The sequence below is a fragment of the Gymnogyps californianus genome, chromosome 9 (assembly GCF_018139145.2).
Source record: "Gymnogyps californianus isolate 813 chromosome 9, ASM1813914v2, whole genome shotgun sequence".
NCBI lineage: Eukaryota > Metazoa > Chordata > Aves > Accipitriformes > Cathartidae > Gymnogyps > Gymnogyps californianus.
The window spans coordinates 3460876-3476106 of NC_059479.1; the positions used below are offsets into that span (position 1 = coordinate 3460876).

At 35.8% G+C, this 15231-nt stretch overlaps 1 protein-coding gene across 1 annotated transcript in view; it reads right to left on the bottom strand.

Moving 5' to 3' along the window:
• The window catches only part of CHM (CHM Rab escort protein), a 73053-nt gene that overhangs the window by 48552 nt on the left and 9270 nt on the right, over positions 1-15231 (bottom strand). The window contains exons 3-5 of the mRNA XM_050902014.1: positions 11338-11404; positions 2149-2221; positions 833-957 (exon numbers count right to left, since the gene is read on the bottom strand). Coding sequence (XP_050757971.1) covers positions 833-957; positions 2149-2221; positions 11338-11404 — 265 coding nt within the window. The remainder of the gene's footprint in view (positions 1-832; positions 958-2148; positions 2222-11337; positions 11405-15231) is intronic.

The following is a 15231-nucleotide window of genomic DNA, read 5'->3' on the forward strand; positions in this document are numbered from 1 at the left end:
TGCTAATGCAGACATACCTCTACAAATACCTAACTAAAAGATATCTACCACATATCAGTCCTAAGATGGTATGCTATTCTTCATGTGCTTATGCAACACATTCACAAAAGTGTGTATTTGAAACTAAGCATGTATTTTTTGCATGTTCTATGTAAAGTAAGAGCTGAGTTAACCTCACTTCAAAAACAGAAAGAAGGTGACAGCCCAAAAAGGCTGTTATTACATTACCAGGAGCCTTTGACCACGCAATTCCTTCTAAAGCATCACGAGTAAGCACTGTTTAATGAGTAAGTTAAATCCACTGAATATAAAAATGACAAAGGGCAAATATTACTTTATCATTTTAGTACAATTAAGTATTTTATAGTTACAGTACTACTGTCCATTTGTGTTCCTATTCTTGTGTACTTCATTTTACGTGTACTTATGAGTTTAATTTTTTACTATGAGAATAGGAGCTTTAAGCCAAATAAAGAATGGAAAAATTTAATAGGTGGCAGTGCGTAACTACCTACTACTAATAATACCTACAAACATAACACTTCTGTTTTCTACTCAGAAGTAAATTACCAATTCACAAAGTTGGCCAACAAATTATACTGCATCCAGATAAGGTCATTTCTTAAATGTTAATGGATCAGTTAGCTTCAATGAAGTGCAAGCAATTTCAACAAAAGCACAAGAACATTAAGAACATTTTAGAGAACATGGTTACTTTTTGAGACAACATTCAATATGGTAGCATGGTGAAATGCTTGAAGCCAAAAGCGCAATATGATTATTTACGTCTGGGCATATAAAACTATTTGTATATTTCTATATTTATACTTACTCGCCAAAACAGAAAACTTCTACATGTTGAATAGTTTTATCCCTCTTGCTAAGAGAAATAACTTCTTCATTCTCAAGGATCAATTTTCTCCAGTCTTCACATTCATCATTGATATCCGTCTTTTGCTTACAAAGAACAATCATAAAATTACATTTGGTACTGTGCTAACTGCTCCTGAACTATAAATCTGTGTAGTCCCAAATAATTTGTTGTACCATCTTATATAAAAAAGAATCATCTTAACTGTCTTAATGTTTTTTCTATTCAGATCTTTTGAGTTAAAACCGTTAGATCTTGTTACTTTATTATAGCATGCCAACATTTGTACTACATTACTATCTCTAGTAATCTGAAAATACAGTGTTAAATGAAATACAAGTTTTAGTAGAGAGTTGAATATAACTTTGAATACAATCTACTAAAAGACAGGTTTGCCACAGCCAGGTTAGTTCCAAATTTTGTGACAAAACTCTTTGAACGGAGACCATATGAAAAAATACAAAGATTTTGGTATTATATTAATCTGTCCACACAGGAATCTCTAATCATACAACTGAACCCTGAGAATATTAAGTTCTGACATTGAGCAACTCCACTGATTACGCCAGAAGGTAGCACTATGCAATAAATAGGCATGAGACTGAACTGAAAAAGTTCCATCTTCTACGGACCAACAGGCTCATAATGCTTCAGTAAATAATACGAACATCCATTTGCTAATATAGTCCAAGTGCTCAATCTCCTAAATAAATATCCTCTTCAGAAGATTTCTAGTGGACTGTCATGAATTAGATAAACTTTGGTCATTGAAAAATACACTATCAACATTAATCTTTTTGTCCTGGTTACAGGACATTTCAATGGAAGGATCCAATAACTACCTTTCTCCCAGTTAAGAAGAATCAGCTGAAAGCACACAAGAAAAACAAAAGGGACTGAAACATTAGAGAGTGGAAAATAATCAAACAGGAAATGGAAAAAAACCAGATTATCATTTACAGAAGGTGTCGGGAAAGGAATCAAAACAATAGTGTAGTTGCATCTACATAAATTCAAGAACCCAAAAAGTATGACTAAGCACTAGACTGTTTGGTCTCAGATAATAGTATTAATAAACCAGGCATATCAGAGTCTTAGAATGCTAGGCGCCAGATGGTTAAGTCTTAACCAGTAAAGTTGGAAACTAGAAACCTCTTTGATCTGTCAAATTACCAAAGAGAAAGAGCACTGTGGTAATTTGTCTTGTAATAAATTACGCAAACAACCAAGATTTAACGTTAAGGAACATTAAAATAAGTCATTTGGGAAATTTTTACCTGATTTTCTTTAATCCAGGACAATAATCCTGAGAAACTAAAGCTGGCCCAGTTTCCACCATAGTAATTTCTCCTGTAAAGAAAAAACAACAGTGAAACTTGATGGACAGATAAAACATAGCTTTTTCAGGTTTAAAGAAAAAACAAAAAAGTTTGAGACATTCAAAATATTTTCCATGACAGACTTTACAGATGCAGAATACAAAAATTGGTATAATATTTCACAACTCTTAATGAGATGCAAAATTTCCATCTTCACTCATTTGTATGCATCTCTGACCAAACACACTATAGTCCCAAATCAAAGTATTTGGAGGGTAAAATGAATGTGCTAAGAAAAGCACACAGGATGCTATGAGTAAAAGGAAAATATAGATAACACTGCTTCTTGGCCAAGACTGACTCTACACCTCTAACTCAAACATGTACATCACTACAGACATCTTTACTTAGTGTGGAGCCAAGCCAACAAATCTGCCAGTTTCACCTGAGTTCTGAGAAAAGCCAGTTCAGGTTTTTTGCATCCGTACCACACTCCAGTTTCAGGTTCTGGCAGGACATAATAGCTTTGTTACAGGAGCACAGCTATACTGCTTCTGATTGAAGCCGATTTGGAAGTTAACATAATTGAATTGCATGCCACTTCTAAACTAACAGTGCTTCATGAGGTGGCTATGCAAAGGAGGGTTAAGTAAACTGAAATTGGGTCCAGACAGTAGAAACCACATCTCTCTTATCCATTATGTCAAATAAAGGAAAGTTCATTCTATTATTTATCTACTGCTTACAGAACAGATTATGCTTATTATAGACTGTTAAGATGCTCTGGCAAAATTCTTATTAAACTGCATATACTGTAGGTGGAGCCAAAGGAACTGATTTGTACGAAATGATCATACCTCCCCGAGTACCCTTCAGTTTATATTTACCACCTTCTTTCTTGAAAAATATTACTTACTACTTTTAAATCACAGAAAATTAATAGTTCTGCTGTTAATCAAAGAAAGTCTCTGCTCTCCCTTTTTAAAGTTCTTCTATCAATATTTCTCTAAACATCAGTTGGATTAATTAGCTTTTGTTATCAAGCATACCACATCTTAAATATTTAACAACTCTGATAGGAAAAATAATAGAGCAATTACATTTTAAAAAATCACTAGTTCTCGCAAAATAAAAAAGTCATTTCAGGATTTAACTCTGTTTTCTGGCACTGTATGCTGGCACTTCAGAAGCGTGAAAGATACGAAAAATACCCTCCTGAATGGATATCTAATGTTATTGCATACACTAAAAAAAAAAAACAACAAAAAACCACCATTTAGGGAGGAAGATGGGTTTTGCATTTTACAGAATAACGTGAAGACTGTTAAATCAAATGAACTCAAAATCTTATCATAACCTCCTTCACTTTTAAATTGTAGAGATAACTGTGATAAAAGTGAAAAATTAAATTCAGGTTTGATTCTACTGTTTAAGATGGGATGTTTTTGACAAGGCTTATCTGCACTGACAAAGACTTCATTAAGAGTGTCAGCCCCTTTACAGTACCAGAGGGTGATGCTCTATACCATGTTGCTTACTTAGCATATGAAGGACAGATGTCTGCTAAACAATGCCTAATTGCTCCTGACTAGAAACTGACCTAAAAAAGTCTTTCAGCTACCGCAAGGCAATAGTGAAGAACATAAATAGGACATCTTTTGCAAAGACAACAAAATCCAGCATTCACTGAATAAAGGTGGCTTCAACAACAGAACATGGCGTTTAAGGCCATGAACTGGGAGGACTGTGTCTATACTTTAAGAGAACACATGTAGTCTACCCTGCAACTTGGTTACTCTAAGCAGAAGAACTCAATCTGCAGATCTATCACCAACCAGAAACTCCAATCATCTGTAAAAAGGAGTTCATACTTACCTCATTATGTGAATGACATGGGTGAGGCTTAAAAAGTACTGCTATTTGGTATCATATAGAATACAAAGCAATGACGATTAAATATATTAAATGCCTGATTCTGTCAAATTTCAATGTGTAGAACAGTAACTGATAGTTGCATGCAATGATAACCTCCAGCTTTGTTTTAGCTGTCAATGGTGCAGGTTAATTTCTTGCTTCTTCATAAGATTCCACTGAATAAAAAGTTCAATATCCATATATTATCTGCCACTTCTGGGATTTCCAAAAAACACAGCCATGAAGATTTATTTTTAAGGGAATCTGCTGCTTTAGTTGCAAGTTTCCTTGAATATGGAATACAATCTGGCTGTCAGAACAAGCAAGGCCATTGATCACAGAAATAGCAGAAAACACCTGCCTAAAATTAGGACTGCGTTTATTGAATCTATACCAATATAAATTCATGCATATTTAGAATATTTAGTATATTCTATATTCTCTATTTAGAATATTTCAGTAAGAGAAATGAATAGGTTATTTTCATAGAAAGTTACAAAAGTTTATTTGTGAGCTATCAGACATCTTTGATCTAAACATTCCTCTGTTCATCAGGTGGATTTTCCTTCGAAACTGCTTTTATTTTTAACCACCATTGATGTGAATCAATCTTTTCAACACAGCACTCTATAACACTGTGCTGAAGCTCAATCAGTTTTGAGAAGATGGTATGGCCTTTCTCAAATGGAAAATGAACTGCAGCTGTCCTTCCTTTCCTCTGGCATCTGAGCACCTTTCCCAAGTTATGCTATACCACCTCAAATATTAATCTTCCTTGAAGCATCAACTTCCAGATTTTTTTCCCCAGAATTTTAATTAGTTTACCCTGCATTACATGATGAATCAGGATTGCTTAATCTTCTCATCTGAAAACACTAGAGAAAGAAGGCAGACCAGACATGATTACTGATATAATGAGCAAAGTTTTTACTAAAAATCTTGAAGAGGAATTCTGAAAAGAGCTGACTGATGGTTTTACAATTAGGAGTCCTTTGTAACCAAATATTTTTTGTTATAACTGCCCTGAAGATGAACCGAGGAATTCCTTAAAGTAATGGTCAAGATCAAAGCCTAATTAAAGCTAAAATATTGTCCCAAAATCTCAAGGACTAAGCTCCTCTCTTCTCTTGCTATATTAGCAAACTACAAAGATGGATATTCTCTCCCTTTTTAGGGTTATAATTCAATTATCCTCTAAGTAAGAACATGAAACTTTTGAAGGTGTAACAGCAGAGTTAGAAAATAACTTTTCTACCAAGTTAGATAGAGCACAGGTGTTTTCTTTTTCTACCATACATTATTTCCTAGATGATATTTGCTCAAAACTTCTCCTGTATTACCTGGATTTTTATATGAATTAAAACACTGCTGCTTTTAGCTCACATTTTTCAAATCTCGAATCTGTACTTCAGAGCTAACGGCAGAACTGCTGAAGCCATTTTTGCAAAGTTTTGGAAATGTAGCCCAAGTACAGTTTTACCCCTGCAAAAAGCTTAATTCTCTCTTCTCCTACATTAGTTTGTGATTTTTTTTCTCCGTTACTAACACTATTTTTTCTTCAAATACTTTGAAAGAATTAGCAAATCCCAGTCCAGAACACTGTAATTGCAAATTGTTTCCAACTGATTAACATTCTTGGAATCTGAACCAAGAGAATATCTAACATGTCCCTTTGAAGACAGACTGCAATTTGAGAAATTGAACACTTTTGAAAGCATGAGATAGACACGTAAAACATAAGTAAGAACAGAAAAAGTACGTAAAACATAAGTAAGAACAGAAAAAGTATTTCATGGACTATGCCTGTTAAGAAGATTGCCTTTCTCAGTGCCATGTCGTAACAGCCATGGTATAACAGTCAAAGGTGGTGATGTCTGAAGAAAAGCTGCTGATGCCTCATGATTACTCCCAAGAGCTGCCTGTATGTGTCTGTCCTGCATTTGATCTTTCAGAAAGAAGTCTCAAACCATCACAGTAGCTGTCTTTTGCAAAGGAAGTTACTGCCACATCGATTTTAAGCATCTGAACACAAAATGACTTATGTTTCAAACCAATAAAGTTTCACGTGCTACGTATTAAGTGCACAGTCACATGTATTAAAAATTCCCATTCTGGCATAGTAATCATGTTTAGGAGCATGAGAAGTGGATTACACTTCCGTGCCTTCCAAGAGGAAGGGTTTAACCCAAGCAGGTCTTGAGATCCTTCAGCTCAATAAAAGGGTGATGGTGGCAGTCACTTGTACTACATTACATTATATCCTGTGATATGAACATGACCAAAGGTAATTATCATGGACCAGTTGAGACCATGTTTTACTCTCTAATACCTTTGCTATGAGATCATATCCTAAAACAAAATAAAAATAAAAACAACTTTTTCAAAAAAGGTCAAAAGATACCAGAATTAAGAATTTTTACCGCTGTTTCCTTACTGAAAGTTAAATAATTCCTTTTTGTTTCTTGCAAGAAATTGACCTGCTTTGAGAAGCAACCTTTTCACTCTCTGGTTGCTGTATTTACACAGCTACCTCACTTCACAGAAGTTAAAGGTCAAAAAGAAGGCTATATGAAGACACAGGTTGTATTACATTATACATTTTACAGGTTCTGAAAAAAGTGAGACAGATTGTCTAGCAAGAAGTGGAACAAACTACAAAAGCAGGTATCTTGGAGGGGGAAGGTACAGGGAGGGTGCCCAGCATGCTTTTGGACACTTAGATAAAACAGAATTTTGGACATAAGGAACACTCAAGTACTCTACAGGCAAAGTAAGGTCAAAAAATAAGAAAGATAACAGGTGTCAAGAAGCAAGACATATGAAGTAGACAGAGCAAACTGGGCACAAAAGAGGAGTGAAAATGCTGCACCTTGACACTCCTTTGCCTTTGAATTAAACTCTACATGGAAAGATAAATAAGTCAATGAGGAAGGATGCAGACATAAAACTACAGTCTACAAACGCTATATTCTAGATGCTGAAAATCAAATTCAAAATGTAGCTAAACATACCTCACCTCTAATTGCCTCATCCTCAGTAACCAAACTAGTACATAGGTATATAGATATATAAGAAGCAAATAAGCAAAGGATCAAAAGCAGAAAACATAGCAGGAGAAAGCAGAAAACATCAGGAGAAAGTCCTATGCATATGAACAATTAGTATGGGAAGTATATTCACTTCAAGTAATCAACTTTTAGTCTTGATCTACCTTTCTTCAGCAACTTCAAGTTTAAACTAAGTGCCAATCTCCACATTTTAAATTGCAAATTACTTTTCTAAATCACTTAACAAATATCCTTGAAATTTCACGTCAACAGCTCATTAATATCTACAGTAAATGTAGCTCTCTGAAAAGAACCACAGATTTTACATTTATTGAGACAGATAGCTGGCACAGAGAAATAGAGCTCCTTCAATTACTATTTGGCAGAAGCTAACTTTAGTTTAAAATCAGTCTACAGGAATTTATGGCAACACTGCAGTGAAGTGACTATTTTGAATAAGATTAGCTACTGTTGATGGCGATGCTTGGACAGTGTTTATAAATCAAACTTAGAACTTAGTATTTTATAATAGGCCACTTCAAAACTATCTTCCATAATCACCTATGCAGTATATTATGATAAATGCAAACATGGCTGGAGATTAAAAGTAATAAAATGATGTACACAAGGTAACGAGTGCAAGCAAACTATAAACAAAGACTTTATCCATATAAGTTTTCTATACCTTGTGCCCAACTTAACTCAGACCTTTGTAGAGAACAAAAGATGAACCAAAGTAGCACACCTGACACAAACAAGTATTTCAGTAACCCCAAATCTTATACTCTGAAAAAAATTTAAACTCATGATCCTTCAAGAAGGGAACAACATATAGTTGTTAAAAAGTGATATTCTGAATATAAACAGATTTCTTTGTTGATGAATTTTCAATTATACTGTTACCTCAGTAAAATGAAACTTGAAAATTCATCTAGAATTGAGTATATTAAACGAGACATATAGTAGATAAAATGTTTTAATTCAGATGAATCTCTAGCAAGCTTTCCAAGACTTAACTTTTCACTTAAAATTCAAATGGCATCAGGGTGGGGGTTTTCTGTTGGTTTTGGTAGGCTTTTTCTTGCAAGCGTACTAACTTAAACACGAAAAGCAGATGGCTTGAAATGCTTCCCTATTTATGGGGAAGGGGTTGTACAGTATAAACATTTCTATTTTTTTTTTGCCAAGATATGGATTCTAGATCATGATTCAGTGAGCACATACACCAATTAAAACGGCAACTATTAATATGAGTGAAGAACATCTTGGTTAAGAACACCTTCCCCTGACCTTAGCCTGCACTAGAGTTGGAAAATAACTCCATAGGAGAAAGGAATCAAATGTGGAAGCCTTCATTTTCATCATAAAAACAAAAGCATGTGTGAATGTAAATGAGCATATTCAAGTGAAAACAGTAATAAACAAAATCTGTATTCCACAGTTCTAATTGCCTGCTTCTGTGAGTTTTCTGAAATGCTCTCCATCATAGCTAAAAATAGGCATGGATAAAAGAAACCAAAGTTCCAGTGGCTAACTATTATTATAGACTTTGATAGCCAATGAAAATGAAAAATTGAAATAACAGAAGTGGTTCATTTAACAAAATCTAAGTAGTCTACCAGTAATATATGCATTAAGCTTAAAATCCAAATGTAACTATTTTATTCATTCTATATCTGCTTATTCTAAAATAAGGGTTTTAATATTTTGGTTAGCAATCTAATAGCTAATTTAAGAATTACTGTACCAAAATGTTTGAAATTAACATACCCTTATACATTATGCATGAGGTCTCTATAGTAACTTCAGTATCACTGCTATGTAGTTGCATATTTCTTTAAAATTATTACAATCTTAAGAGCTGTCTTTGTTTCAACTGAATCATTAGTTACATTAAATATGGAGCATCAAGTACTGCCTTGCTGTGTACTATCCCACCGTGATGTAAAATACTAGAATATGAGCCCATTTAAGGACTTGTTTCCTTACAGTTTCTAGGAGTTTTCCATAGGTTCTGAGAGTAGTCCATAGTGCCTGAAGATTCATTAAGATGAGTTCTTAATCCAAATGCCCTCCTATTGATAAAAACTGACTGAAGTGCATCACCTGGCCTCACTCCAGTCCAAGACAGGAAGCCAGGGACTTTGTGGGGAGCATAACAGCAAACTGAGCAATTGCAAATCCTATTTCATGCAACCAAGTTAGTGAGCTAGTCTTGCAAATTATGAAATTGTGTATGATTTCAAATTAGGAAGAAATGTATGAAAAAGCCCTTTGAAGGGCTATAGGCAAAAGAGATTACAGAAATTTAATCTTGAACTGATGATGTTCAGAGAGAAGGAACAGCAGAAAGCATACCCTTTTTAAGCTCAGTGCAAGACAAGAAAAACTGAAAACATGCATACGGTCTCTGGGAAAAGTCTCTAAACTTAGGTGCTGGACACACAGGTGCATATCACAAGAATTTTCATAGAAAGGCAAATTTACATCAAAAATATGATGTAAAAATAAAACACTATGCCAACTCTGTAATTCTTGGCAAACAAGTACTAACAATCAAAGCATCTAAGCTCACAGCACTCTTGCTGCTACCACCACCTCAAAACTACCTGTCACAATTCGCTGCTGAAATTCAGCAGGTATCAGCTAGAGAAGAGGTAACAGGTTGCCTGAAACTAGTCTCCACATAGACTTTTACTGGTTATTAACAGAGTTATGATTTTACAGTTAAACACATAAGATTTCTCCCCCCCTCCCCTTCAGATCAAATTTTACCAAATTATCCACTTTGGTTGTATGCACAAATATTTACCGTGGCTGAAATGCAGAAATTTGTTTAACCTTAGAAAATTATTATGCATTTTAGGCTATGACAACATTTAGCAGCAGCAGCAGCAGCGTTACTTAGGTAGTCCTTGCTTCCTGCGTATGACCCTCTCCCAAAACTGTACTAGCCCAGCAAATTGCATAACTGCACTAACAATGGGACTGAGAAAGTAACAAGGGGAGAGGCGCCAGCTACAATCAAGATCAGTGGCAATGCTGACAAAAAAAAAAAAAAAAAAAAATCTGTATAATCATACCTTGATTTCACATAATGAACTACAGCAGGCACAGTGCAGGTATCTAGCGTAGAAATCTCACGAAATACACTGCATTTGTTATCTTCTAGAAAAACACATACAGTAAAGCAGCCTCAAAAGCTGCTTAGTAATGATCAATTGTCTCAAAAGAGTTATGAGAAAATTAGAGTTTTAAAGTACTAGATGGGAGAGAGGGATATTTTAAGAGTTTGTCTTGGTCAGCTGAGGCTCCAGCATTTGATCTCAAGCTTGCCTCAGAAACCAGAGCTCTAGATTGAGTCATGCCACTAAATTTTGCTGAGCAGGTGTACAAATAAGCCAAGGTTCAAGATCCTACATTTTTCTGAAAAACTGTGTGCATCATAGTGTATAGTTACACAGTTTATAAAAAAAAATTTAACTTTGGCTACTTGATAAAGAGAAGTAAAATGAAATGTTAATCTCTTAAAAGGATGCAATGAAATACACTACTCCAAGTGCTTCAGCAAATCCTTCTATTTCAAAGTGCAACAGAAGTACTTTTTGAATCAACTGATTTCAGTGGTATTCTGTACTCTTCTTACAAACTGATTTAGCATGGGATAAGAGAGAAGACAGCAAACAAAGAAGAATGCTGTGTTCATCTCCTGCCTTATCAGCCAGATTTCACTCATCTTCATTCTGATAACAAAATGCAAAAATACTTGTATTAACTTCTCTAGGCATTGAGAACTGATACAAACGAGATACTAGTAAAACATTTTGTCATTAAATGATAACGGCTCAGGTAAAAATTCTCACAAAAACAGAACGGGATAATTACTGTCAGGAATGACAACGAAGGGCACTAAACCTGTAACCGTTCCTGTCTGTACGCAAGAAGGAGCCATCAACAGCATCCTTGACCACATCACTTATGTTCCCAATTACTCAGCTAGCATGCAAATATTGCCTGTTCTATTGATGGAAGTAACACCCCAAAAATAAGGTAGAGACAGAAGCGTTAAGATTACTGGATGCCAGATGAACACAAAACACTAGTCCTGAAGGGCACACTGACATAGACACAGATATAATTCTAGCCAGTTTAACTCTTAAAAAGGAAAACTATTGGAGTAACTTACGAATCAACGTGAAGAACTCTCTGGCCACTTCTGGCACATGCCGCTGCAACAATAGATTCAGGCAAACCTGAAAGGACACACGCAATTTTTAGAACTTAGTATGCCAAGATATATTAAAAATTAAATAAAGTTAGAACTTGGTCAGAAACAGGCAATTCAAACAAAATAAAGTTTACAATGTGAGTCACTGAAATTTTTAATACTCTCATGCTACTAAAATAAGGAACGCTGTTTTGTGTTCATTAACATTTTGCTGCGACCCTCTTGAATGCAACACTTTTTTTAAAAAATTGTATGGCACGTCACTTGCAAACACTACTACCTCTGAGTTAAAGCTTGTCACCAGTGTCTTCTCTAGACACCTTATCATGTTATCATAAACAGATTGAGTACTTGCCAGCACAACGATACACAAATTTTAATAGGATGCTCTGTAACTGTATCCCTCCTGATACAGACAGGTATTATTTGAGAGCATTTTTGTGTATTTTTGTTCACTTGAAAGTGTCTGACATAATGTGAAGACTGTGTAACAACCAATTAAAATGGTGTTTTAAAACTAAGAAATTTATGGTAAATGCTGCATGCCCTGGTATACTGTCCAAGGATGCATCGGAAAGTGCGAGGGTATAAACCTGTTGGGATGGCATTAAACAAGTGTGTACGGCAGACAGAGTCCTGCACGGTGCTGTCTCCTCCACATCACCTGTTGGCAAACATCTCTAGTGCGAGCAGGTCTCAGAACTGTATTTGGACTTTGTTTCCGATTGAACTAATTGGTTTGCTCCAAAAGAGTGCCCAGGAGCACACTCAATATTCTGCATGCAGACCAAGACCTGAGTGTAAACAGAAAAGCCAACCAGACAGCGCAGGTGTACTTTCACTTCACATTTAAGGGTAGCGTTAGGGACAGAACAAAGGCAAGATGGTTGTCCTTAAAGCAGTATCCCTATCAAAATCTCCCACTTCATGCAATTACGCTCCGTCAAATCAGCATGTTTTCACTATATTTAGAAAAGATATGTAGTTAAAAAAACCCCAAAAGGCTAGCGAAATTTCTCTACCAGCAATACCTGCTTGGAATGGCACATGATCGCAATTGGAAGTTTAATAAATAAATGAGGCTGTTCTCTAACTTCTACTCCCACTCACCAGATTTTTACATGCACAGTTAGATGACTTAGATTTCTGACTAGATTCAGAAAAGAAGTATAGCTCACTATCTAAAAAGCTGTATGGCACCAGCTTTGCCGAAATACCTTTTTAAATCATCTACTGGCTGTTTAAGCAGGTAATTCAGTAAAAGCGATTAAAATTCTAAGGGACTGGTATTAGGAACACTTAGGCTATGTATTCAATTAAGGGATGAGATTAAACAAAGTGAAAGGAGTGTTTCACTGATCTGATTTACAGCGGAGTGCCAGAACCAGCTGCACTAGTACAACTGAAGAGAGACAGAATTGAAAGTGGAAAAAGCAAGTGTCGTAGGGCACAAACTTCTTTGGCTAGCTTCGCGCCAAACATCATCTTCATGAGAATTTCAGGCCTGCAGCTGTCTAGTTCTTCAGAGGGAATACTGCCTTTACAAACGAATAAAAGGTCAGCATGCTGCTGATCTGATGATTCATTTAAAACACATAAAGCACTATGTTAAAGGTTACTGGACAACTATTTACTACTTGTAAGGTATCAGTTTTCACTTACCTACAGTAAGAAGCTGTTAGACTTTAGTGGGATATTAAGTACAATTTAGCACTCAGACAGGAACAAGTAATTTTAAATGGTTGAGCTAGTCTTTACTAATTCTAGAACCTGAAATGCAGTCTAGAAAACATCTAGCGGGACTTACATACACAAGACCACAGTTTCATGAACTCTTAAGTCAGCAAAGGCAAACACAACCACCAAAACAAAGAGGTTCAACCTCTCTACCCTTATCTTCAGCCATTCCTGACCTCCTTCCACATGAAGTAGATGGTCAGTTTTTGCCAGACCAGTTCCATGGTGGTGTTGACAGTCCAAAAGCACAAATGTTTGTATCATTACAAGGAAGTAGGTTTAAAACAGGCATGACAAATTTTCCAGGAAACTAGCTACAACTTCCCTGCAAATTTTCCATTTTTAATGTTTACTATTTTGATGGATTAAAAAAGAAAATCCCTTTCTGAATTGATAAAACAGAAAAAGTTACAAAAGTTTTGCATCGCTGAGCTTCCACAGCAAGTGAAGGCTTATCATAGAATTAATCTCTGGGGGTAGAAAGAGGGATGAACAATTGCATCAGTTCCTGGGACGTTCGTTCCACAGCCTAGAAAGGCTGATAGTCTTTAAAGTTGAATTTTTTGAAGTAAGAACTCAAAACACAGACCATTCTGAACAAAGAGACAAGGAGAAAATATGTAACTGCAGCACACACTTCAGGACTGTCACAAGATCCTGGATGCACACAGCCTTATTATGTGAAAGCAACTCCACATTCAGCTGTCCTCTGAAAGTGTTTATATATACGTTTCATTTCTCTCTGTCTATAAACTACCTGGAATAGAATCTACAACTACTATTCTGTTTGTAGTTCCTGAAAAAGGTTTTCTTTCCCCTCATTTGGGCACAGAGAATATTACTCTAGAAATGGAATTGAGAAACTTGTTTCTCCTTCCTTATTGATAAAAGCCACTGAGAAAGTGTTGTAAAACATCACCAGTGCTGCCTGGCTGACCAGGACTGGAGTTATAGCTACTAGGGCATAACTGATTGCTTTAAGCTTGATCCAATTGATACTGTGTTGGAGGTCTATTCTTCCATTAACCTTGGATGAAATTGTTCCCTGAATTAGCTTCCTCGCTCTTGAAAGCTGGCATCAATTTTCTTCACCAACCCTTTGCTTGTAAGATACTGTGGCCCCCCGAGTACCCACTGGCAACAGAATGAGAAAGTGTAAGAAAGGCAAGGCCCATGCATTTTAGCTTTTGGAGAGGCTCTTAGAACAACTTGATGGAGTAAGACACCATTTATTCTTATGTGACAAAACCTCGGTAAACCACAGAAATAAGACTGTGCCTTGGCACCAGTTTCTGAATTCTCTTCTCCAACAGAAATAAAAGCACACGGAAAATAGATAGCTTTGTCAAATGTAAGTTACTCCTACATGTGATCTGGACTGCATGATGGTCACTTTACAAAAGCCTTTTCCAAGAAAGAAGGCTCTGGTAAACAGACCATTATAATATAGTTATAGATAGTCCCTCTCTACCTAAGAAAAAAAATAACTTGAATAGAGAAATAGTAGAGATTTATTTAACGATAGCATGTGAAGCTGAACTGTCTCCTACGGGATGCTCTCACAGTTGTGCAAAATAGGTCTCCTTCATATTTCTCTGTTATTGAATAATCTATTCTTTTTATAAATTATTCCTATTTGGAAACAGTTTCCTATTCTGATCTTTAATTTGTCAAAAACTCTAAACTGGATTATATTCACATTTTGAAATGCGTTCAGATCCCAGCTACAGGGCAGAGCAGGCTCCAAAACTTCTCACTCACAGTTTGGTTTGAAGATAACGATTTATTACAGAATTCAAATGATTGCAGGGGAAAGGCTATACCCCTAATATTGATTCTGAAGTTTCACTTATGCCTAATGAGTAAATAAAGCTGGGTATTTCTAAGCTGTTTTTCTCATGAAGGATTATTCTAACACTTCCTGCCACTCATCGCTCTTGGGGAACAGTCAGCTTCTGGTTTTGCCAGCTTAAGGGATGAAGGACTTAGCACTATAACCTGTGTCACTCACGATGTTTAATGCTTTTGAACAGGCAGTTGAGTAATGATTTGGATCCAATAACTTGGATCAAGGAACAGCAAGATCTAAATGAGAATCTACATGTCTAAGATTGT